This window comes from Natrix helvetica (assembly GCF_964273705.1).
Source record: "Natrix helvetica genome assembly, chromosome: 2".
In the NCBI taxonomy this organism is placed as follows: domain Eukaryota; kingdom Metazoa; phylum Chordata; class Lepidosauria; order Squamata; family Natricidae; genus Natrix; species Natrix helvetica.
Genome location: NC_138552.1, coordinates 121,376,241 through 121,401,812, shown reverse-complemented (window position 1 = coordinate 121,401,812; position 25,572 = coordinate 121,376,241). Strand labels below are relative to the sequence as shown.

The 25,572-nt window shown below is 43.5% G+C and overlaps 3 protein-coding genes across 6 annotated transcripts in view; 2 read left to right on the top strand and 1 right to left on the bottom strand.

Moving 5' to 3' along the window:
- Positions 1 to 4,124: 4,124 nt before the first annotated feature.
- Positions 4,125 to 12,918, top strand: NUDT15 (nudix hydrolase 15; the record flags this gene model as incomplete). The annotated part of the gene is given in 5 exon segments (XM_081942938.1): positions 4,125 to 4,241; positions 8,677 to 8,702; positions 9,937 to 9,957; positions 9,959 to 10,128; positions 11,562 to 12,918. Coding segments are annotated over 5 exon segments (471 nt in total). The 3' UTR covers positions 11,699 to 12,918.
- Positions 12,919 to 14,667: 1,749 nt separating this feature from the next.
- MED4 (mediator complex subunit 4) lies at positions 14,668 to 23,349 on the bottom strand (the record flags this gene model as incomplete). 3 transcript variants are annotated; one of them, XM_081942935.1, is made up of 7 exons in its annotated part: positions 14,668 to 15,104; positions 17,836 to 17,967; positions 18,592 to 18,678; positions 19,633 to 19,690; positions 20,688 to 20,858; positions 21,134 to 21,200; positions 23,171 to 23,349. In XM_081942935.1, the coding sequence occupies 7 exons, from the start codon at positions 23,347 to 23,349 to the stop codon at positions 14,932 to 14,934; spliced, it is 867 nt and encodes a 288-aa protein (XP_081799061.1). In that variant the 3' UTR covers positions 14,668 to 14,931. The 3 variants fall into 3 exon arrangements, with proteins under 3 accessions (XP_081799061.1, XP_081799062.1, XP_081799063.1); XM_081942936.1 differs by lacking the exon at positions 23,171 to 23,349 and adding an exon at positions 22,390 to 22,522; XM_081942937.1 differs by lacking the exon at positions 14,668 to 15,104 and having other exon boundaries at positions 17,859 to 17,995.
- SUCLA2 (succinate-CoA ligase ADP-forming subunit beta) overlaps positions 22,578 to 25,572 on the top strand; it is a 42,299-nt gene continuing 39,304 nt past the window's right edge. The window contains exon 1 of one of the 2 annotated variants that reach the window (XM_081942933.1): positions 22,578 to 22,978. In XM_081942933.1, coding sequence (XP_081799059.1) covers positions 22,949 to 22,978 — 30 coding nt within the window. In that variant the 5' untranslated portion in view covers positions 22,578 to 22,948. Of the gene's footprint in view, positions 22,979 to 23,327; positions 23,469 to 25,572 lie in introns of those variants that run through there. The other variant, XM_081942932.1, reaches the window with a different exon arrangement.

Here is a 25,572-nt window from a genome sequence, read left to right as displayed (position 1 = left end):
TGCGAGCCACCACATGTTTATTGGACCCGTGTCCCTCCTGGCTTGTGCTGGCATCCTGGGAGGTCACACGAGGCTGGCTATTGGGACTTGTGAACGCTTCATTGGGTGAGGGGTTCCAGCCAGCCGCCTTGAAAGAGGCGGTTGTGAGGCCCTTGCTCAAGGAGCCTTCCCTGGACCCGATGGAGCTAGCAAATTATCGTCCTGTCTCCAACCTTCCTTTTTTAACGAAGGTTGTAGAGAGTGTGGTGGCTCAGCAGTTCCCACGTCACCTGGAGGAATCTGATTATCTAGACCTGCGCCAGTCCGGCTTCCGGCCCGGGCATAGCACGGAGACGGCCTTGGTCGCGTTGGTGGATGATCTCTGGAGGGCCAGAGATAGGGGTTGCTCCTCTATCCTGGTCCTATTAGATCTCTCAGCGGCTTTTGATACCATTGACCATGGTATCCTATTGCGCCGGCTGGGGGGGTTGGGGGTAGGGGGCACCATGTTGCAGTGGTTCCGCTCCTACCTCTCCGACCGGACACAATGTGTGTTGGCAGGGGAGCAGAGGTCGACCCTGAGGCCGCTCACTTGTGGGGTGCCGCAGGGGTCGGTCCTCTCACCTCTCCTGTTCAACACATACATGAAGCCGCTGGGCGAGATCATCCGTGGTTTTGGGGTGGGATACCATCTGTACGCTGATGATACACAGCTGTACATTTCCATCCCAAACCACCCCAACGAGGCCGTCGAAGTGATGTCCCGGTGTTTGGAAGCCGTACGGGTCTGGATGGGTGACAACAGACTCAGACTCAACCCCTCCAAGACGGAGTGGCTGTGGCTACCGGCCTCCCGGTTCAACCAGTGCATTCCATCGCTGGCCATTGGGGGCGAGCAACTGGCCCCCGTGGAGCGGGCGCGCAATTTGGGCGTCCTCCTTGACGCCTGGCTGTCTATGGATGACCATGTGGCAGCCGTGGCGAGGGGGGCGTTCCACCAGGTTCGCCTGGTGTGCCAATTGCGCCCCCTATTGGACCGGGATGCGCTGGTGACGTCTCGCCTGGACTACTGTAATGCTCTCTACATGGGGCTCCCCTTGAGATGCACCCGGAGACTGCAACTGGTCCAGAATGCAGCCGCGCGGGCAATCATGGGGAGAACGAGGTTCTCCCATATAACACCTCTCCTGCGCGAGCTGCACTGGCTCCCTGTGGTCTACCGGGTGCGCTTCAAGGTGTTAGTTACCATCTTCAAAGCACTCCATGGCACAGGACCTAGCTATCTGCGGGATCGCATCCTGCCCCATACATCCCTGCGACCAATTCGCTCTCACAGAGAGGGACTCCTCCGGGTGCCGTCCACTAGGCAGTGTCAGAGGGTGGCGCCCAGGAGTAGGGCCTTCTCTGTGATGGGCCCAGCCCTCTGGAATGACCTCCCCCCAGATATCAGGACAACGACCGATCTCCGCTCCTTCCGCACGAAACTCAAGACCCACCTGTTCCAACTAGCCAGCCTGGCTTAACTAGAACCTTCTAACCTCCCTGGCAATTTTAATATTTTAATATTTTAAATGTAAATTCTGGGGTTTTTAACTGTTTTAATTGTTTTAATTTATTGTTATTTATTTGAACCTAGTGGCTTCCATTTGTATTTGACTGTTAAATATTGATGTCACCTCCTCCATGCCACACTTGTATTTTTGATTTAATTGTACGTCGCCCCGAGTCCCTTTGCGGAGAGGGGGCGACTGATAAATCGAAACAAATAAATAAATAAATAAATTTCCTAGGTTGATTTTTGCCCTTGCACAAAAGCCTAAACAGTGATATCTCCCTTTTAATCCCATGGGGGAGGGTCAATTCCCCTCAGGCAATTCCCCCACTTGAAAAGTAGCAGAATGGATCTTCAAAACTCAAACCCTGACTGTGACTCAAAAAAAAATGACGCTGCCCAGTTGCCCAGTAAAGCAGGACATGTTGCACTGGTGGTCTCTGATAGGAGTCCCTGGGCTCATTGTGTGTAATTTAAAAAAATACTAAATAGCTTGTATTGCACACTAGCTAAACTCAATTTGGCCTCACTAAAATAAGAGTTAGGGCAGGTTCTAGAATCATCCCTTTGAAATGGGCAGCCTGTAACTTAAAGGAAAAGCATGGGTGTGAAGAATTTTGGGACTTCTGCTTGCTTGTAACCTGTCTGGAAGCTCACAGAAAGTGATATCAAACATCTGAAAATAATTGGCATGGTAAATTGGATATTGTAAATTTCTTTCCAGAAATTGTGCCCTGGTTGCTAGACCTTCATGGTTGAAAGCCCTCTGGGAGCCACTGAAAGGATCCTTCTGCTGTCTCCCTCAATGCCTTTCCATCAGAAAAAAAAATAAGTTTCCCTGATCTGACCAATTTTTATCTTTTGTCAAGAACATGTGCGTTCCACTCACATGTTTTGAAAAAAAAAGGAGGGATTGTAGGAAGTTATCACCCAGCCCTCTCCCAGAAAAATGAAATATCCTAGGAAATATTGAAAAGGCAGAATATTATATTTTCCTGGATGTGAAAAAGAGAGAAACACATTTTAAACACAAAGTAAATTCCTGCAGCTTCCGGCCCATCCCCACTTTGTCAATGGGCCATTAAGAAGGCCAAGCTAGTCCACTTTACATAATAAAGAGTTCTCCTCTTCAGCTCCAGAGTGATGGGGTTAAGGCAGGATAATATTGCCTTTTACTCAACTGACCACATGGCATCTGAGAACTCAACCAAACCTGGATTCAAAACTCAGCCTAGAGGGTTGCCCTTGCCCGGGCCCATGGGAGTCTGGCAACCAATCAGAATACATTTCTTACACAGGAACAGGAAACAGATAGGTGGGGCAGAACAGATTATAAAAAGCCCTGCAAGCCCTTCTTCACTCCCTTCCTTTCCCTTCTCTTCTTCTCCACCAACACTGAAGCATGTGATTACCTTTTCTGTTCAGGACTCAGGCCATGTGGTCCTGTCCACCATTAAAACCATCTTTCCAAGCAGCCTCCATGTCTCCAGTGTCTTTTTCCCCACTTGGAGCCGAACCCAGAAGGACATTTCCTTCATCACTAGTGTGCAGAAATGAGACCAAACCAGCTCTTTGTGGAAGGGAAAGGTTTATTGTGCAAAGTTCAGCAGCGATAGCTCAAGCAGAATCTGAACCCCGAAGGGCAGTTTGTTACAGATTTTTATACTTTATATATTGATCATTCTCCTAAATACACATTCTTCCTGTGTCACGTATGCCTTGTACACATTAACCCTAGTGACAGGATATCTTGATTGCCTTATGAGGATAGACTAATACCAATTTCCTAGCTAGACCTAGTCAGGTAGATAAGGTATTTAATCCCCTGTGGAATGGATAAGGCTCGTGGAATTCTTGTCCGGCTTAACTTTACATTTTATGTTAACCCTTTACTAGTGCTGAGAGAAAGTGACTGCCCCAACCTAATCCAGCTCAAGGACTCCTGGTTTCTAGCCTTGATGCTTTAACCACTGCCATAAACTGGCTCTGAGTCTATCTTACCCTTCTATAATTCCTTGTGGCCTCCATCTACCTACTAATCAGGTTTGACCCCGCTTAATTTTTGCAAGAACAGCCAAGAGTGCTTCATTCAGGTTATTGGTTTGTGGCCTAGTGCACTGTGCAAATCCAGTAAATCATCATTTATTATTTATTTTATTTATTTTATTTGATTTCTAGACCGCCCCCTCTCCCCGAAGGGACTGATTAAGGTAACAAGGGGTGCATTGCAAAGTTAGAGCAAATCTCTTCATTTTAAAGTGAAGTTTAGCGTTTTTACTCCTATTGATATTATTTTGTGCTTGTTTACCCCGAACTGCACCCACCACCATTGTTTGATCAGTAGATTTTTATAGCCTGTTTTCCTTTCATTCCCAGTTGAGATTTTAAGACGGCTTCTGGCCTTTTAAAAAGTTCTTTTTTTAATCGAGATAATTACCCTTTCTGAACGTCTGTGCTACCAAATTGGCAATTACCACCGGCAATTGAGCTCTGAGAAGATTGGGGGGAAAAAACCTCTCCCACGCAGATTGGCTGCGCGACCGTCTGGCCGAAGAGGCGGAGTCAAACCGAGCATAACTCTGCTGGACTGGGCATGGAGAAGCCGCTGCCCCCAAGGGTCGGAGTTGGGGTGGTGATCCCGAGTCTCAGGCACCCTGGTTGCGTCCTAGTAGGCAAGCGGAGAAGTGTCGTCGGGAGAGGCTTCTTCCAGCTTATTATTATTATTTATTTATTTATATATTTTATCAGACTTATTAGTCGCCCCCTCTCCCCACAGGGACTCGGGGCGACGTACACAAGCAACGGTCTACGGACTACAAAGAAGGAGGTAAAAATAAATAAATACAATAATCAGAGAAGTTAAAACCCCAATAAGAATAAAAGTTTAAAAGCTAACATTGACAATTAAAATTAACCAAGGGGTGGAACAGTTGTCGAGATTATGCCAGGCCGGCTAGCCGAAACAGGTGGGTCTTCAGTTTACTGCGGAAGGAGCGGAGATCGGTTGTTGTCCTGATGTCTGGGGGGAGGTCGTTCCAAAGGGTGGGAACCGCCACAGAGAAGGACCTACTCCTGGGCACCGCCCTCTGACAGTCTCTAGAGGACGGCACCCGGAGAAGGCCCTCTCTGTGTGAGCGAATGGGCCACAGGGATGTATGGGGCAGGACACGATCCCGCAGATAACTAGGCCCTATGCCATGGAGCGCTTTAAAGATGGTGACTAACACCTGAAGCGCACCCGGTAGGCCACAGGAAGCCAGTGCAGCTCGCGCAGGAGAGGTGTTATATGGGAGAACCTCGATCTCCCAATGATTACCCGCGCGGCTGCATTCTGGACCAACTGCAGTCTCCGGGTGCACCTCAAGGGGAGCCCCATGTAGAGAGCATTACAGTAGTCCAGACGAGACGTCACCAGCGCGTGAGTGACTGTGCGCAGGGCCCCCCGGTCCAAAAGGGGACGCAATTGGCGCACCAGGCGAACCTGGTGGAACGTCCCCCTCGCCACGGCTGCCACATGATCTATAGTCAGCCGGGCATCAAGGAGGACGCCCAAATTGCGTGCCCGTTCCACCGGGGCTAATTGTTCATCCCCGATGGCCAGCGATGGAATGTGCTGGTTGTATCGGGGAGCCGGGAGCCACAGCCACTCTGTCTTGGAGGGGTTGAGCCTGAGCCTGTTGTCACCCATCCAGACCCGCACGGCTTCCAGACAACGGGACATCCCTTCGACGGCCTCGTTGGGGTGGTTTGGGGTGGAAATGTACAGCTGGGTATCATCAGCGTACAGGTGGTATCCCACCCCAAAACCACGGATGATCTCGCCCAGCGGTTTCATATATGTGTTGAACAGGAGAGGTGAGAGGATCGACCCCTGAGGGACCCCACAAGTAAGGGGCCTCGGGGTCGACCTCTGCTCCCCTGCCAACACACATTGCGTCCGGCCAGAGAGGTAGGAGCGGAACCACCGCAATACGGTGCCTCCGATCCCCAACCCCTCCAGACGGCGCAATAGGATACCATGGTCGATGGTATCGAAAGCCGCCGAGAGATCTAATAGGACAAGGATGGAGGAACAACCCCCATCCTTTGCCCTCCAGAGATCATCCACCAACGCGACCAAGGCCGTCTCAGTACTGTGACCGGGCCGGAAGCCGGACTGGCGCGGGTCTAGATAATCATCTTCCTCCAGGTGACGCGGGAACTGTTGAGCCACCACACTCTCAACAACCTTCGCTAGAAAAGGAAGGTTGGAGACAGGACGATAATTTGCTAGCTCCTCTGGGTCCAGGGAAGGCTTCTTGAGCAGGGGTCTCACCACCGCCTCTTTCAAGGCGGTTGGTAAAAGGCCCTCACCCAATGAAGCGTTCACCAGCCCCAGTAGCCAGCCTCGTGTACCCTCCCAGGAAGCCAGTACCAACCAGGAGGGACACGGGTCCAATAAACATGTGGTGGCTCGCAGTCGCCCGCGCAACCTGTCCAAATCTTCGGTGACAACAGGGTCAAACTCCTCCCAGCGTGGAATCTCAAGACTAGCCTCGGACGCCCCCTCTGGAACACTGGGGTGGGTCCACTTCCTCCGGATCCGATCAATTTTATCCTGCAGGTATTCCCCAAACTCCTCTGCCCTGCCCTGCAACGGGGGATCCCACTGTCCCTGCGACAGCATGGAGCGGGTCACCCGAAACAGGGCGGCAGGGCGGTTCTCTGCAGACGCTATAAGGGTGGCACAATACTGACGCTTGGCCACCCTTATTGCCACAAGGTAGGTCCTTAAGTAGGCTCTTACCTGTGTTCGATCGGATTCGGAGCGGGAGGATCTCCACTTGCTCTCTAGGCGTCTCCTATGGCGTTTCATCGCCCTTAGCTCCCCATTAAACCAGGGGGCCCGGGTTGATCGTTGCCATCGGAGAGGCCGCAAAGGCGCAACCCGGTCCAAGGCTCCGGCGGCCGCACTATTCCACACGGCCACCAGGTCCTCTGCCCGGGAGCGGGACAGGTCTGCAGGAGGTGGCCCAAGCTCTGCCTGGAACCTATCTGGTTCCATCAGACGCCTGGGGCGGAACCATCTGGGACAATCTGGTTCCGCCTCCCCGCGGCGGGGAGTAGCGCCAGGGAAGTCCAGTTGGAGAAGTGAGTGATCTGACCATGACAGGGGCGTGATGACTAAATTCCCTATACCCAGATCACTCGTCCACTGGTCGGAGACAAACACAAGATCCAGTATGTGGCCTCTTTCGTGTGTGGGGTCCCGAACTACTTGAGTCAGATCCATGGCTGTCATGGAAGCCATGAATTCCCGGGCTACCTCGGATGCCTCTCCCGTCGACGGCAGGTTGAAGTCCCCCATCACTAGTAGCTTGGGGGTCTCAACCGCCATCTCCGCGATCAGCTCGAGGAGTCCGGGCAGGGCCGTTGATGTATGGCGGGGAGCCAAGTATACTATCAACAGACCCAACTGTCTCCCTGGGCCCCATTTCACGCCCAGAGACTCACAACTGGATGTCTGCGACACAGTGAATTCTCTCGGAGTCAAATCTTCCCGGATGATTATCGCTACCCCACCGCCCCACCCTGGGCCCGTGGCTGATGGAACACCCGGTAACCTGGAGGGCACATTTCACCGAGGGGCAACCCCCCCTCCGGGCCCAACCAGGTTTCCGTTATTCCTGCGAGGTCCGGCTCCCCCTCTGAGATTAAGTCCCTGAAGAGGGGGGCCTTATTAACCATGGACCTTACATTACATAACATCAGCCTAAGGCCCAGGCTCTGCCGATCCTGTCCACCTAGACTGCGGGGGTTGGTACAAGCGACCGGGCGTGTCCAACAGCCCCGGTCTCCCAACCGACTATGTGTTCTTCTGGTGTCCTCGCGCCCGCCCCTCCCTATGACCGTCGTTATCGGATTCCCCCCCATAGGAATGCTGTAACCTTTCACCTCCCCCACTCCGCTCCCCTCCATCCTGATCCCACCTGTTGACCTGGCTATATCCATACCCCCAGGTTGAGTAACCCTCCCCCCCTCCCTGGAACCCCATAAAAATTTTAAAAAACATTTTACTAAAAAACCCCTGATCCCCCGCTTCCTCCACCTCTCTGGGTCAATAAACCCTTCATCGAGGTGTGCCCTCACCAGGGCGGGGGGGCATACCTGTGACAGGGGGGACCCTCGCAGTTGTAAAATATCAGCCCTTGAGTAGATTATGATGATGATAACTATGGCTATGGCAGGTCCAGGATGTAAATACATGTGAAAAGGCCAAGATGTAAATGGATAAATAAAAGGAGAGAGGAAGCCTACAACGCCGAACCATGATAGTCAATAGACCTCCATCGAGGCCCAGAGGCAGTTCTTAGAGTTCTTAAAGTGCTTAAATCGGAAATAGTCCTCCATCGAGGCCCAGAGGCAGTTCTTAAAGTTCTTAAAGTTCTTAAAGTGCTTAAAGAGGCAGTTCTTAAAGTTCTTAAAGTTCTTGAAATTCGTAAAATTCTTAAAGTGCTTAAATCGGAAATCCGCGGGGGGGGCGGGGGGGGGATAGGCGAAGTGCCAAGGCCAGTTTCATGGCTTGTTGATCTTCTGGGGTTGCCCAAAGCCTCCGGCGGCCACCCCTGGCTTGCTTCTTAAATCCCCACAGCTCCTCTCCGGCCCCTCGGCCTCCTGAATAGGCAGCTCACCGCGGTTAGAGAGATGGAAGGAAATATGGCACCCGATGTTTCAATGCCATCTCCGCCGGTGCCGCCATCATCGCCGTCGCCGGCTGGGCCCACACACCGCCCCTGAACAGTTTGTTCTCCTCCTCACCGACTCGCTCCCTCATGGAAACGCTCCTCCGCTCTTCCGTTCCTCTGTTTCTCAGCTGTCTCGCCATCCTGGCAGCCATGCAAGTCACATTTCCGGTTTTTCCGCTGCCGTGGCTCAGCCTCAGCGTTCTCGCAATCCTCCATCTCCTGTCCATCTGGCTGTCTGATTTTCCCGGGTCTCAGCTATCCCCCCCCCGGGTCACAGTTGGTTCTCAAAGACGGCCAGGGTTACCACTGACCCCCTCACGGTCCCCAAAATGACCGGTGGGGGCCGAAAGTGCCCGCTATCCCTGCCAGGGAGCCCCATCATTACGGAGCTCTAGGAAGGTCCCTCCATTGCCCCGGAAGCTTCCCGGAGGATACTTAGAGTTTGGGTGAGCTGGAGGCTTTAAGGTATTTGGACTCTAATTTCTGGAGTCCCACAGCCAACATTCCGGGAATGGAAGTCCACGTATTTTAAAGTTGCAATCTTTGAAAAGCACAATAGTTGGGGTGTCTTCTGAATGAATGCTCGGTTTAACTTTTAAAAAGTTTTAGGCTTCATACACCCGGGGAAAGGAAGGAAGGAAGGAAGGAAGGAAGGAAGGAAGGAAGGAAGGAAGGAAGGAAGGAAGGAAGGAAGGAAGGAAGGAAAAGGGAATTACCGTATATACTTGAGTATAAGCCGAATTTTTCAGCCCATTTTTTGGGCTGAAAAATCCACTTCGGCTTATACTCCAGTGAACAAAAAAAAATGTGGCTCTTTAAACATTTTAATGCGGCTCTTCTGTGTGCCGGGCGCCCGCTTCCCTCCCTCCTCTCAGGCTTCGGAGGGAAGCTTCTGCATAACCAGGCTGTAATTTGCCGAGCTGTACGCGCGCGCCTGTTTTCCACGGCGTGGAGCAGCGGCGAGATTCTGGGCGGCGAGCGATGATTCCGGGGGCCATCAGTGGGGGGGGCAGGGTCCCCCCTCATGTTCCTCATCTTCCCGGATGGCCCCTGGAATCATCGCTCGCTGCGCAGAATCTCGCCACTGCTCCACGCCGTGGAAAACAGGCACGCGCGTACAGCTCGGCAAATTACAGCCTGGTTATGCAGAAGCTTCCCTCCGAAGCCCGAGAGAAGGGAGGGAAGCGGGCGCCCTATAACTGCCACACAGATTGAAGCTGAGCAAAAACCTCCCTAGGCACCTGCTCTGACCACCTGATCCCCAGGTTATGTGGGGCAAGGCAAAGTTGAAAAAGTCCAGAATATAAAGGGGTATACCACAGCCACTCCATGTTATAGGGTTATAAAAGTACAATAAATAAGAAAAGCAATCTGAAGCTACTGAAACACCAAATATTTTCCATTAGCTCAAAAAGCATTAGGCCAGTAAACAAATATTAAAATTATGCTACATCACAGAAAATGAATTAATGAAAATAAAGTGCTATCACTTCTTCATAAGCAAACCAATTTCTTTGGGAATAAGGGCAAACAAAGCTGACAAAAATATTCAGGAATCTTGTTCAGAGTAGATGACTGCTAGTTGTCATATAAACTGGATTCTTGTGATGTTTCAAACCGATAGAACCACTCTTGCTTTCTGACTAACTCATATTTCCTTCACTTTTCCTCTCTGTGCAGTGAAAGTTTGGTAGAATGTGCAGAGAGAAACTTTAGAAGAAGCTGCTTTGCATCTAACAAATGTGCAGTTTGCTTCAGTTGTAAATGCTGCCAGTTTAAAGGAAAATTACCATTATGTCATCCTAATGAAAGGAGACGTTGATATGAATCATGAATCCGAACCAAAGAATCTGGAACCTGATAAAAATGAAAGTAAGTTTTTAAAAAACTCTGTATCCATGTTGTCTGTATATATGTATAATGTAAGAATGGTTTTCTGCTTTTTTTTGTTTGAACATTTGTGTATGTGTTACGGTGAAAGACCGAAATCTGGTGAATGTCCGAAAATACCCTTATCCTCTCAACACCCTTACCCTAATCCCCTTACCCTAATACCTCGGCAGATATGCTTCCTTTTAAGCGTCTTCTATTCGCGGAGGTTTTTTTTTTATGTCGATCGCAGGATGGCAGGTTTAAAAAAAAACAACTCCGTGAATAGAAGACCTTTAAAAGGAAGCGAGGAGCCGAGGTATTAAAGCGTCTTCTATTCGCGGAGTTTTTTTTTTTTTAATGTCGATCGCAGGATCGCAGGTTTTTTAAAAAAAAACTCCGCGAATAGAAGGGTGTCGAGAGGATAAGGGTATTTTCGGACATTCACCAAGCGTATCTGGTGAATGTCGACATTCACCGGTGAATGTTGACATTCACCAATTTCGGTCTTTCACCGTAACATATGTATAAAAGTGCAAATCATATCCCTTTGTTGATTTTGTGTCTAGGCAAGGCTTGGCTGCAAGTTTCTCTAATTTATCTTTTTAAATTAAATAAATTAAATTGAATTAATGTCTAGGTTTAGGGTACTGAAAATGAGTTTCAGCATTATCTTTTGAGTTGTCTACTCAATATTTGTCTTTAAACTTCCTGTAACAAAATATGTCAAGAAGTTGTAAGACTGCAAAATAATTAGGCAGGTTGCAACTCTGATTTTATACTAAAATGTAATAATAAAACAGGAACGCTTGAACCGAATTTTATGCAGAACAGTTTGCTTCCCTCTGCTTTTGAAGGTATTTTGGTAACAATGGTATGAGAAACAAAATGCTGGATTAGATGACCCGTGACCTAATCCTTCAGCGCTACTATATTATACAGGGCTGGGCTTGTGCTTATGTGTGCTATTGAAGCTATAATTAACCATTCAAAGAGTTTGAGATCAGGGCATACATTACATCATTTTTGCTGGGATAGATTTGATGATTGTTAGAGATTGGCACTTACATTTGCTGTCACCTGCATGCAATAGGTCTTCTGTAACTCTTGAGAGGTACCTACATTTTAGATGTATGAAAGTTTTTTTCTTTATAATGTTTTTAATTTTTATGCTTTTAATTTTCTTTTTTAAATTGAACCACTTGCAGCTGTCACAGCCATATATAGCATTGTAAAATGATGTGTTTTGTTTCTAGGTTTAAAAAATCTATGTCTTTGTATCACAACAGTCTGGGAATTTTAGTCATTTACTATTTTCCAATGAATTTCTTTCTCTATATAAACTCCCATTTTCCAATCTGATGCTATATCAACCTAGCAATCATTGACAGATTAATGTACTTATGCTGAAACATTTGATCTTTTTCTTTTTGTAGGTTGGAAATGGGTAAAATGGGATGAGTTTCCACCAGCGGATAAACTCTTCTGGCCCCTACGCTGCTTAAGAGAACAAAATTATAATCCTTTCAAAGGAGAATTAAATCACCTGATTGGGTACACTGGAAATCTATAAAAGTTATATTTTCTGGATTTAAAACCAACCTCTGTCATTACTGAATGACTGGCAGTAATCATATTCCCTTCAAATATTTTTTCTTTACAATGTATTTTACAACGCATTTTAATACAGTGATATATCCTAGTATACAGGGCTTAATGCATGCTTGTGATACTTATGGTTTTGTTATTGGTCAAAGCAGCTGCAATAATGCATCCTATATTTTGTTACTTTGCTCTGTAAGAAAAGATGATTGCCTAGTAAAAACATTTATAGTTGCTCCCATAATTGATATGATCCAATTAATCACAAAAGGTCCATATTTTAAACTCTTCCCATTCTAATCCATTTGCTCTCTGATTTAGGAGTACCACCAATGGAAAGAAGAAAAATTACTACGAGTAGTGTGCAACCCTTTTTTACCAAGAAAACCTGTGAAACTTTTCTAATAATGCAAAAAATACCTTAACATGTTTTTATGCAATTATATAACCCACATTGTTTTTAGTTTTCCACTAGTCATTTTTGCATGATACGCTGAACCAAAATTTGTTCAGCCACATTATTCAATGTATTGTATAAAACTTTGCTTCTATGGTTAACTGAGTAAACCAGGAACTATGAAAATCCATTTCATGTCCTTTAATTTTTTAGAAAAATTCTTTTTAAACAAAAAGCCTTTAATTTGAAAGAAAAAAGAGAAGTTAGCACAGGCCAGATCCAAGAGGAAAGTGTTGGGTGACTGCTGTTTTAAAATTGACAGTATTTTAGCAAGGAATCCCAGCAGATAAGATAAAACAGCAGAGTGAAAAAAAACCATCCTGACAACCTGGAACAGTCAGGAATATGTGCCCAAGTATAACAAGTGAAATCTTAATTCAAACAGGCAGGGTGAGTTCACAGAGTATATCAATTTAATTTTGGCTTAATATAGAGAACCAGCCAATTCTGATTTAATCAATAAATGAGATTTTAAGAGAAACATTTCCAAGATGTTTAAATCCATTCATATTACTTAGGTTTTCTTAAAATTTACCTCTTCCTCTAGTTCAGTGGTCGGCAAGCCGCGGCTCGCGAGCCACATGTGGCTCTTTGCACATTTTAATGCGGCTCTTCTGTGTGCCGGGCGCCCGCTCCCCTCCCTCCTCTCGGGCACTTCAAAACAAGCGCCCCTTTCCCTTTTTTCTTTTCGACCCACAATGATTAGGGAGGATCCTGAAGTCGGGCGGGGACGAGAAGCGAGGAGGGAGAAAAAGAGACGGAGGCTAAGGAGCTTCCCCCCCGCCCCCTCCCAGCAAAAATCTAACCGGGGAGCCGGGCGGGCAGTAGCAAATTAGCCGATCACGCTGCGTGATCGGTTAATTTGCTACTGCCCACGCGGCGTGATCGGCTAATTTGTTACTGCCCGCCCGGCTCCCCAGTTAGATTTTTGCTGGGAGGGGGCGGGGGGGAAGCTCCTTAGCCTCCGTTTCTTTTTCTGCCTCCTCGCTTCTTGGGGCTCCACCAATGGGGGAGCAAGGCCCGCCCAGCGCCAGGCTTTGGGCTAACACAGAGGTCTGCAAAGTTGGCTGTTTTAAGACTGGTGGACTTCAATTCTCAGAATTCTGGGAGTTGAAGTCCACCAGTCTTAAGAGCCAATTTTGCAGATCCCTGGGCTAATATGATTGATGCCCTTGGTGGACTTCAATTCTCAGAATTCTGGGAGTTGAAGTCCACAAGTCTTCAAGCTGTCAGGTTTGAAGACCCTGTTTTTTTTTTCTAAAGGGTTAGGGGTGCAAGGGTCTTGCAACTTGACAGCTTTAAGACTTGCATGCTTCAATGCCAGAGTTCCTGAGCCAACATGACTGGAGGAGGAATTCTGGGAGTTGAAGTCCACAAGTCTTCAAGCTGTCAGGTTTGAAGACCCCTTGGTTTTTTTTCCTAAAGGGTTAGGGATGCAAGGATCTTGTAACTTGACAGCTTTAAGACTTGCGTGCTTCAAATGCCAGAGTTTATTGAAACTAAAAACAGTGTACCATCCTATGTATTTTCGGTTTTAAAAATGTGGCTCTCAAAATAAATTTCAATCGTGGTTTTGGCGAGATTTGGCTCAGTTGAAAAAAAAGGTTGCCCACCACTGCTCTAGTTCATTGGGAAGGCCAAGTCCCCACTGCTCCTACTGAAAAGCCAGCCCTTTCTTCATCATACTCTTTCTCCCCATGGCTGTCCTTAGCTTCTATCACTGATGTTTTCCTTTGCCCTCCCTGGCTTCTGATGATCTGACACCATTTCTCTCTCCCCTTGCCTTCCCCTTCACCATCATCTTGAATTCATTGTCTCTGTCCTCCAAGTTTGAGAACCAAAACCACCTCCTGCACACACACTGGTTGCCAAACTTAGGGCATGTTTAATGGGCCTAGATTACTGTTAAAGCAAATCCATGATTCAGACAACCATTACATGACCTTATGACCTCACCTTCACATTCATTAAACAAGATATGGTGTAACCACAATACATTCAGTATTTTTAGTGAAAACTTACTATTTTACATGTAAAAGCTTTTATTCACTACTTATACAACCTGATTGTGAATGAATCCTACTAGCAAAATTCATACAAAACTATTTTATACCTTCATGCTGTGTGTGCATTGGGCTACAATTCCCTTGACAAAAAGCCTAGGAAGTGGAAGTGCTGGTAAAGTATTACAAACTAATGCATATGCAAAGTAGCAGGCTGGGAAAGTCTCATTAAATAATATTTTCCGATTTTATGCAATCAGAAAGATTCGATCTAAAGATCTGTTAGCAGAATTTTACTCATAGAATACTTCTTTAATAGAGTTGAAGAATGGAATTTTCTCCCACATCTCTGCTGCTTGAAGGTCTATTTTGAAAGACTAGAAGACTTACTATAAAAACATTAAGAAATTGGTGACATTTGTTCCTTACAATTCTTTGCTGTTCATAGAAGTGTTACGCTACTCACAAGCAACAGCTAACTTGCAATTTCATAGATATTTATTTAGTGCAAAAACATTTTTATGAGGAAACACATACCAAAATAAATTATATCAGAGCATAACATATTTCCAGTAGCTACCATTACCCTATTTCAACAATTATCTGAAATTCTGGGATAAAGTCATATCAAATACAAGAGAATGATTCTCATGAATTTTTAAGTTTCCTCCTTGGTACCACAGCCTCCATCTGGAATGCAGAATGTGTATTTGCTGGTATGATCAAGTGATTCAGATGCAGGCCCTAATCGGAGTCACTACTGCTACTTGAGGAATCTGTTGACATAACCTCTACATCATCCTCATTCTCCTTATTATGTCCAGGAGGTTCTAACATAAAATCATTGCTATGATTAGGAGGAAGCATGTTCATTGATATGTCACTTGATTGCCAGGGATATTGTGGTGCAAGTACATCTGAAGAAAAAAGAAATATACAATTACTCCATGCTCTTATTTTTTAATAATATATTAAAATGACATGGAAGAACTTTCTGACAGCCAGAAATTTACAGTATAAAATTGCACATCAATTTTAAAAAAATCAAAGTAAACTAGTCATATATTTGCAATTCCCACTGATTTCAGAAGAACATTCTCTTTTTCCCATTAAACCCTCTGATGCTAAGAATACCTTGACAGGTAGTCTTCAACTTATAACCATTCATTTGATGACCATTCAAAGTTATAACAACACTGAAAACAGTGATTTATGACAGGTTTTCACATGACCATTGCAGCATCCCCGTTGTCACGTGATCAAAGAGCCAGCATGGTCATACTCCACTGAGTATCAAGGATGCAGCTGTAGAGGTCATCAACAGTATTAAGTATGGGGGTGGGGGTGGGGTACAGATAACTAACAATCTGAACTGGTCTTTCCACATGTCATTCTTAGAGGTTTTGAAGTATTCTGAACTGGTCTTTCCACGTCATTCTTAGAGGTTTTGAAGTATTTTTGGCAGGACTACCAGATTCTGTAACAGCTTTGATCCCTATGCCATCCATCTGATAAAACTCGCAATATTTGTTTTTCTCGCTATGTACATGTATATATCCAAACTAGACTGTTGTTTCTCCATGTCATAGGTATAATTTTGTATTTATTTTGTTATTCTATTATGTAGTGTATATTGGAGATTTTGACTTTGAGAGCTGTATACAGCAAAATTTCATTTTAATGTCTGCTGATTAGTGTACATTCAAAGTGAGAATAAGGTTAGTCTAAGTCTAAAATTCAGATTCTTGGCAACTGACTCATATTTTTGATTTATTACAGTGTCCCGGAGTTGTGTGACCACCTTATGCGACCTGATAAGCAAAGTCAATGGGAAAGCTAGATTCACTTAAAAACTGCAGTGATTCACTTAACGGTGGCAAGAAAGGCCGTAAAATGGAGCAAAACACACAACTCTCATTTAGCAATAGAAATTTTGGACTCAATTGGGCTTGTAAATTAAAGATTACCCATAATTTGTTAATCTAAAAAAATGATATCAGATACCTGATTTAAAACCACACTACACATGCTTAATAGATAAAAATAATTGAACCAATATTCCTGTTAAATTTTTAACTATTTTTCATTGGGGCGCAACTGTTTACTGTATAATTTCTCCCTTTGCAAACTGAATGGATGCTTACTGTGGACAGCAAATGGATAATATTACATAACTGGGCAAACACCGTCCTCCGAATAAATCAAATGACCTTCTCCAGGCACCAAAACTGGATTTCCAAGAGTAAAACAAATTCGTCCCATAATAAATGCAACTCATATGTATTCCCCATGTGCAAGGAAGTATAAACCATTGACCATAATTTTATTTTCTGCCAGGCAGCTCATAAAGCTTCCCAACAAGCATATCAACAGCCACAATGGGTTCTCCTGCAGCATATGTGTTATCCTCTACCACCATGAGTCAAGATCAGAGCATACAGAATGTCAAAGTGTAGGTAATGGTGAAATGATTTGCTGATGTTAAAGTACTTTGAGGGAATACTAGTGATTCTGCAAGAACTCATTGGCATTTGCAAGCAATGTCCTGCCAACCTGAGTTTTAGAAGAACTTAAAGCTCTCACAATAAACAAGACAGCAAATAAAAACAGGTATTCTTTATGCTATCTCCCATTTATTTTAATTGGTCAATAAGCTAATTTGCTTTTCTCTCTCACTTCTATCAATCCGAGAAATTTCTGGTTTAGCATGTACCTCTTTTTTCTACTATTTTCCAAGCCACCTATCCACCTTTTTATTTTTGTCAAATTTATTTCTTAGGCTATTACTACCAGAATCTTGTCTTCTTTAGAAATTCAACTCTTCTCACCATTAGTAAAGCTGTATTTTTTCCATTTAAAAAAATCACAGGATTAAATTCTTCACTCAGAAGTCTTCTTTCCGCTAGAATTAGCAATTTATACAATTTCACCAGAAAATCATCTTACAGAAAAAGACGGCAACCTTATTCCCTCCCTAGATTTCAGCTTCAGTGGTAAGGTGATGCTGATATTGCAAAAAAAACAGAGCCCTGGTGGTGCAGTGTTAGAACATAGTATTGCAGACAAATTCTGCCCACAGCCTGTAGTTTGATCCTTATCAACCTGGAGGTTGACTCGATCTTCCATCCTTCCAAGGTTGGTAAAATGAGGACCCAGATAGTTGGGGGCAATATGCTGACATTGTAAACCATCCAGAGAATGCTGTAAAGAACTATGGGGCAGTATATAATGCTGCTGAGTGCTAAAATAGCTGAAGTCACTTGTTTTTCCATTACAGACCAGCTTTGATTTAAAAGTTAGAAATAATCTCCTGATAAAATTCTAAATCTTTTTAAAACAATTCTTTTACTCAAGCTTGTGTGAATACTGTACACACATTTCACTACAGTGATATGTAAATGCTTTTAATAGTTTCATTTTTCATTTTTAATCTCTGAATATATTTCAATCATTATTTTAAATAAATTCTTAGTTTATTTCAAAGGACTTTTCTTTATTTTCCTAATTTCATTAACTTCTGAGATTTACAACATTTGTCATGCCTAAGGTTCCACACTGCATATCCCATATGTATATATGTATTTTATATACATAAAGTGTGCATATGAACACACTTGACAGCACTCATTTCTCTTAAATTTCTATTACCTGGCAATCTGCCGGCTGCAAGTGCATCTCCTGGTAAGTGTCCATTAACTCCATTTGCTGAAGGATTGTTCATCTGACCCAAAAGACCACTCCTCATCTCCAAATCAGTTGGATATGGTCTTCGAGGATCCCCTTAAAAATAATGATTTTGTTTGCAATTCTGAATAAGCAAATATAAGTGAAATATATAATAGTGGTTTTTCTTTAGTGATCAGTTTTACTATTGCTTTCATTTACCTATTACTTTGTTTTAACCTTCTGTAGACCTCCTGAAGCCATTCATGAATGGCCAGCTTTAAAAATAGCATGAATGAACAAATAATTTATTTTCCGTCATACTCTTCATTAAAAAAATCTTAGATAAGTTAACAGTTGCTCACTTGGTAGCACAAAGCATGCATGCATTCAGTAGTCAAAAATTCAGAGTTAAAGGAAAAAAGATTCAGCACTCAAAGGTAACTCCTTAAAGCAGCTGCACCTTTTATCAGGCTGCCTCTAAAGCTATAGCTTAATTCTAGAAGGCAGATTCAAGGAATTGCATGTTACATTCATACACGTGTGCTCCAAAGCATCTTTCACCTTAATAATTTCAAGCACTGCATAAACCTCTTGTGTTAGAAAATATGTATTTTGCATTACCTGTCTTATCAAATTTATCAAGTAGTAGTATATATAAACATATTTGCAGCTACCAAAGAATATGTGACTACTTACTGTCAGTAAAAATAAAATGATATAGACATATTTATCATTTACCTGGCACCCAAGTTAGAGGAGCACAAACAGCATTGCTGGCACTAATTCTATGAGCATATTTAATTATTTCTTCAGACGAAATAGCTCCTGTAAGAAATGTAGATACTATGAATGCATGCAGCCATCCATTCTGTAACATAAAATTCACTATTAATCCTTTCAAGTAAAAAAATGTTGAAGCACTAAGATTATAAAATGATCATTTCCTTTTGTTTTCCCGAGCCCTTTTTTTCTTTTTGGGCAGCTCTATGTGCATTTCAACCTCTCTTCTATAATGGAAATTTATCTTGTAAGGTGCTACATTTTCCTATGGTATGATGGTTCTCATGAGAAACACTTTGAAATACCCAAATGAAAATAATTCCTGTATCTTCAAATTAAATTCTTGTGCAAAAATAATGCAATAAAAGCCAAACATTCAGAACATTCCTCCCTGCTGATTCATGAATATACTACAGACAACAGAGACATTCCAGTAGTTTTACTTTCTGTTCTCTATAATTTTACATAAATTACAATTCCCTCTTGCTCTAATGTAAACAATGCTGGAAGTTGCAATTTCCGAATCTCCACAAAGCCATTGTTTCCCCTTCTCATAATTTTATCTAGCATCCCATGAAGCACCAAAAACTGTCCTTACAAAGCTAGAGAAATTAAACCAGGAATATGTGTGTTGTTCAATTGCTCTGTTTAGTTTCACCTCAATCCTCTTCTACATAATTGATCCAGCAGGCAGCTATTGTTGGACTCAAAGATCTCATAGAAGATTGCAAGATTTTATTTAATTTGTTTTGGTCACAGCTTTATCAAGGTGCAAATGACCGAAAATGCCTTTAGGTGAACAAGAATAAATGATATATAATGTTACTGAATTGTCTTGTTTTGCAAATGTACCATGAATTTTAAAAAATATATAGGGTAATTATTGATGAAAATAAATTATGATTGAAACAAATGTTTATAAATTTCATGTGACATGTAATGTTCAACTTATGGCTGCAGTAACAGACTTAAAAAGAAATAATTAAAAACAACACTTACCTTTTCTTGCCTTTTCTATTGATTTCAGTTTTTCTTTTGCTTGATAAACAGCTGTAGCCTATATGTAAAATACTATGTATTGTTATAGCAATAGCACTTAGACTTATATACTGCTTCATAGTGCTTTTACAGCCCTCTCTAAGTGGTTTACAGAGTCAGCCTATTGCCCCCAACAATCTGGGTTCTCATTTTACTGACCTCAGAAGGATGGAAGGCTGAGTCAAAACTTGAGATTTGAACTGCCAAACTGCAATCAGCTGAAGTAGCCTGCAGTACTGCACTTTAATCATTACACCACCTTGGCTCATATGCTGATTTATAAAAAGTGCATTCTTTCATAAATCCTCTTTACAGAAATTAAAATTAGTATAAGAAATATGCAAATTATCCTAATCAAGGGAATAGTCTAAGAACAATAGCTTGGTTATTTAATAGGATCCTAAGAATGTTTCTGTACTTCTTTAGAGCTATATTTCTAACCAAGTTGCTAACAAAAGAAAATCTTGATCCATTGCCTGGTTTAAAATTGTACTAAACCATAGTTAAATAATGGACTATTAATTAAATGAGAACTGGCTGGCTTCATATAAAATGCTAAAGAAAAAACTAAATTGATTGATTTTCTACAGCATGCTAGCCAAAATATGGTTTTGGTCCAAGGAATTGTACAATTCAACCTCTTCCTTAATTACAGTTCTACATGCTGTATAAATTTAAACAATTTGATAATCAGGGGTTTCAGGCTTGAGGAGCCATTATTATCTTTTTTAGTAACATGCTGTAGGATTCATCTAAAATATTCACATGGTTACCAGCTAGCACATCCAAATTTAAAGAAAAAACCCCTGCAGACTAGCACAGAGAAAGAAAACAGATTTCAAGAAAGTATAGACAACTTTGGCTTGCAGTAACATAGCAACCAAAGGAAAGGATTAAAGATATTAAAAATAAACTAGCATATTACTAGAACATTTAATACTAATAAACTATACCAACTTTCTGTATGCATGATTTAATAGGCACAAACATCAAAAGATATCAAGCACTTCACTCACCAGAATATGCTCTGCTTCTTTCAGTTGTTTTTGAAGCTGCTGAATATCATTGTCTCTTTTCTCTACAACTTTTTCCAATACCTGCATTTCATGGTGGATTTTCCCTTGATCAAGAGCGAGTTTCATCAATTCTTGGAATTCTTTATCCCGCTGAATTAACAATTCCAGGATCTGTGCAATAAATAACTATATATTACAGAAAAATGTAACTGTTGTCAATTTCAGGATTTCCAATAAAATCAAATCTTGTAGTAGCTATCTAGATTTTCTAATAGCTGTAGTTATAGATCTCAGGGCCTGGATAAAAAAAGCATAACTTTATTTATGTAATAGCATAAATAAAAGTAGAAAAACAGACATACTACTTTACTTTTCAGGCTGGTCAACCTGTAGTTAATTATCAAAATATTTTTTCTATAGTTTTATAAGATTTTTAAACTCTTTACCTGGCTCTCTTCCCCAGGTTGTGCTAACTTCTGATTTCTTGAAATTGCCAAAACTTCAATCAGTTCTCTAAAGCAAAACAGTATAAGTTGTGAGCAAAAAGGAGTTTTAGTGTATTATGCATTCTTCCAAAGCAAATAAATTAAGTCTTCCTTTCATATTAAATGCCATTTCCCCGCTGTTTCAGCTAATCAGGGTAAATCCAGTTAGATTTGATATTTGACAGAAATAATTGTTATAAAAATGATTGATAAATGCAGTTAATAAAAAAAATAAAACAATTTAGGTGGTCTTATAGTAAAAATATAACAAATACAGATAGGGATTTTAGTTTTAAAATATAATTTGTGAAATTGAGCTAGAAAGGGCATGGTGTTTAAAGTGGACATCCTGTCTGTGATGGCACCAGTTGGGCCATTGTAGGTAATTTTTTTTCTAGTCATCAATTGCTAGTGACCATGGATTGTCAGGTGAAGTAGCATTTGCAATGTAAAGGAAATTTTTAAAATTCTGCTCAGAGGTGCATCAAAATAAATCTACATTCAATTCAGAAAAGTAAGTTTTGCACCCCACAGACCTGAACATGTAAAATGTTTGAAGAACAATTTTCACACAAAAGCCAGATTCAAAAGAAGAACAAGAGTTATATCCTGCCTCACATATCTAGAGCACACTTGCTTCTCAAGTTTGTTCCTGCAAGACTGCCAGCTCTCCACAACCGTTTTGCAGGGAAATAGAAAAGTCCACTTTATGGTTAACCACTAGCCAGTTTGGGCTACTGGCAAATGCACCAGGTTAGAAAGCAAGTGAGTTGAAGTCACGCCTTAGCCATGAAAGCCAACTGGATAACTTTAGGAGAGTCATTCTCCTTTGTCAGCCCAATCCACCTCATAGGGTTGTCGTCGTGAGAAAAATAGGAGGAAGGTGTGTTGGACTGTTTGCTGCCTTGAATTATTTGTAAAAGCAATAAAGGCGAGATATAAATAAATAGTTCCTTCTCAGTGAACCTAGAAATCAATAATTTGAAATTGGGTACTTATTAACCGTCCAATAACGTTGTGTTCACGTCAAGACGCCCCAAGTTCCGCTTTTTAAACCATCCGTTTGGCCGAGGATATGAGCCCTGAAAACAAGAAGAGGAATACCAGCCCAGAACACGGGCTGCCCTCATTAATTCCCGCTTAGGCTCTTCCACGGCCAGCGCCAAGTCCCGCGGCTGAGCGGAGAGATCCACGACGCGACGTCCAGCAGCGCCCACCTGGCCAGCAACTCCAGATCGTCCAAGGCAGCCAGCAGCCTCTCCCTGGTGCTGCTCTGCTCCCCGCTCGCTCCGGCCGCCATCCCGCCTCTGCTGGCAGGAAGGAAAAGCCGCGGCAGAGATCGAAGGAAAGTACTGCAGCCGGGCAGCAGCCAGCAGGCTGAGAGCGGCCCCTGGTGACCTCGGCGTCAAGGCCTGGGCAGGGAAAAGGGAGAAGGAAAATCACGCGGCTTTAACCCCCAGTTGTGTTCCGGACCTCGCATTATATTCAATAAGACCGCTTTCTTCCTGCAAGGGCTCCTGCTGGGAAATACAACCCCGTTTTAAAGGGGGTGGCCGGCCCATGGCACCTGCATTTAACCTCTTGCACCTCTTCGTAAGTTTCGGCGAAGGGGATACCATTAGTTAGGGGCATAAATAAAATTAAAACTCTTTGGATAAAAGGCAGGGAAAAGAAAGTTTTCTTTGCAGCTACTGTTACGTTGGGAAAGGTGAAACGAAAAACGACATCAGCGGGAAATGATTATAGGATTCGGTTATAAAATCGGTTATAGAGCCGATGGCTGTCACCGCGACTCCAAAGGCCAAGGTAGGGGTAGATCGTTATGGAGAAAACCTGTCTGCGGTCACTAGGAATCAGAAATAACTCGACACTATGTAATCAAATCCCTAAAATACTTTGAAGGAGGGGCGGAGCAATCGGGGCATCAAAGCACCAACTTGAGCGCTTTCAGGGTAACGCGGCCCCGAAATAAAGGCCAAGGGGTTCAAGACGTCTTACGCGGCGCCAACGCAGGACCACTGTCTCGTATGTCTCCGCCAGTGGCTTCCGCTTCCTCCCTGGATCAGGAAGAAGAATAAACGCACCAAGAGGACTCGGCTGCCTTCGGATAGGTTCCTGTCTTTCTGCGCAGGCGCAGGGCGGGCGGGGCTGTTCTCGGGAGCGGCGGGGCCCCGCATGAAGGAGGTCGATCATGGCCGCCTCCTTGATCTGTACGCGAGTGGTTACCGCGGCCGTCCGGCAGCTGAGCGGGTGCCAAGGTGGCAGCGGCCACGCGACTTTGAACGCGGCTACCAAGGTGAACGAGCGGGCAGGTGATCCCTGGCAGGGAAGGGGTATGGGGACGTCCTTCCCGCCCGCCGCAGCTTCTTGGGAGTTCAGCTGCAAGAGGCACACACTGACCCGAGGCGCCCCGAAGGGGATCGGCTGCCTCCTTACTTGCTTTACAGGGAATGGGCACAGATGGAGAGCAACTGCTGCCCGGCCATTCTTTCCACCCTCACCCGCTCCTCTTCAGGTGTCTCTGGCAGCTACCTGGCTTATTTCAGCACCTTTCAAGGGTTGGGAAGACGAGTGGATGCAGATGAAAGCAGAGAGGGCTGGCCGGAATTGTGTTGGGGAGCCTGCCAAGGAAAGTTCAAACCGAATCTCAGTTTGAAGGATAGGGAGGAGAGTTGTGATCACTTGGCTAAAGCAAGGTCATTCAGAAAGATCATGACCTGTGTACTCTTTCAGTATGCTTCTGGCATCATAAAGGGAAAGCCAAGGTACATTATTAAGGGTTGCCTTTACGTATTTTGGGTGCATGTTTTGCTCAATTACAAGTGGAACAGCTACAGAGGACTGTGTGAGCATTGAAATTCCATATGTTTTTTTACAAAGAAGAAATAAGACATTGATAACTGCAGCCTCTTCTGCACTTGTGGGAGAATATTCTCGGATGCTGTTGATTGCCATTGTGTATTGATCGTTGGGGGCAATGTGTGTGGAATTTTCACAGGTATTTTTTAAAGTATACAGTCCTGAGATGAAGTTGGTGCCTTTTCATATCCCTGCAATATTGTGACTCACAATAGCTTCATCCTGTTAGTAGAGATTCTTGCAACAGTGTACTGTGTCTTTATTGAACATGCTAAGCCAACATTCACTGTTTTTGTTGGAAAAGATATGTGAAACCTTAGGATGATCAGCTATCTTAGGGATACATTGAATCAAGTTTCAGTGAGTGAGGCAATAGGAGTTTAAGGGATCCTTCCCTATAAAACAAACATTGTCATCACTGGAATCTGCTCTTCACATATTTGTAGAACTGAATCTTGCCTCAGTCAGAAGAGATGCAGGCAGTCTTCATGTTGATGTTCAGGAGGCTGGAAAGAGCTGCCAAATTCTTGCTAAAGATTTTGGCCTCCATCAATCAATAATAAGGCAGATACTGTACAAATGGAGAAAATACAACACTTATTGTTCCTAGGGATGGATATGTAGCAGGAGCCATCCCAAAACCAACACATACAATATTCATGAGATCACAAACAAGTACCTAAGTATCAGTATCTAATGTCAGCATCAAAAATCTTTCATAAGGAAAATATTGAACAAGAGTAGGAGGAGAGGCAGCTGTGGTTAAGGGGGGATTTGCTCACAATCTTTCACACTGCTCCTAGCCATAGTTATTTATTGTCACCACTCTGTAGATTACTGTGACATGCTCTACATGTGGCTGCTATTGAAGACCATATTTCATTATATGCTCATGTCACACCACAGTTGCATGAACTGCATTAGCTTCCAGTTCATTTCCAGATGCAATTCAAGGTGCATGTTAAAGCTCTGAATAACATGAGGCCATGTTCTACAGAATAGCATCTCTCTGAGAAAATTTGCTCACCCCATCAAGTCAGTTCCAGCGTCTTTTCGTTAAATGGTGTCATCTGGTAAGCACAACTTTTCGAGGCTGCCCCAGTCCTTTGCCTTCCCCCTCCCCCCTAAGATTCAAAGACCCCCTCTATTAGCCCTCTCAAGAGTTGTGAAGACTTAGCTGTTTACTTGATTAGACTGAGATGGAAGTGAACCCAGCAAATGGAGAGTTGGTGGAAATTTGTAATGCTGTAATGGGAAGTATAGTTCTTTGGGGATTTTGTGAGCTTAGATTACTATTTTGAATTGCTTAGGATTATCATTTATAAAATGGCCATGTAATTTTTTAAGTAAGTAATTTGAGTATGCAAAAATATTTTAAAATTTCAGGAAACAGTACATACTATTCTACTATACAAAATTAGAAGTTATTGTAATTACCAAGTTAAGAAATTGAATTCCTACAGAACCAAAGCAGCAAAAGTCATACAAAACAAAGGCCAGAAAAATTAGAGTTTTTTGCAGTCTCTGACATACCATAAATG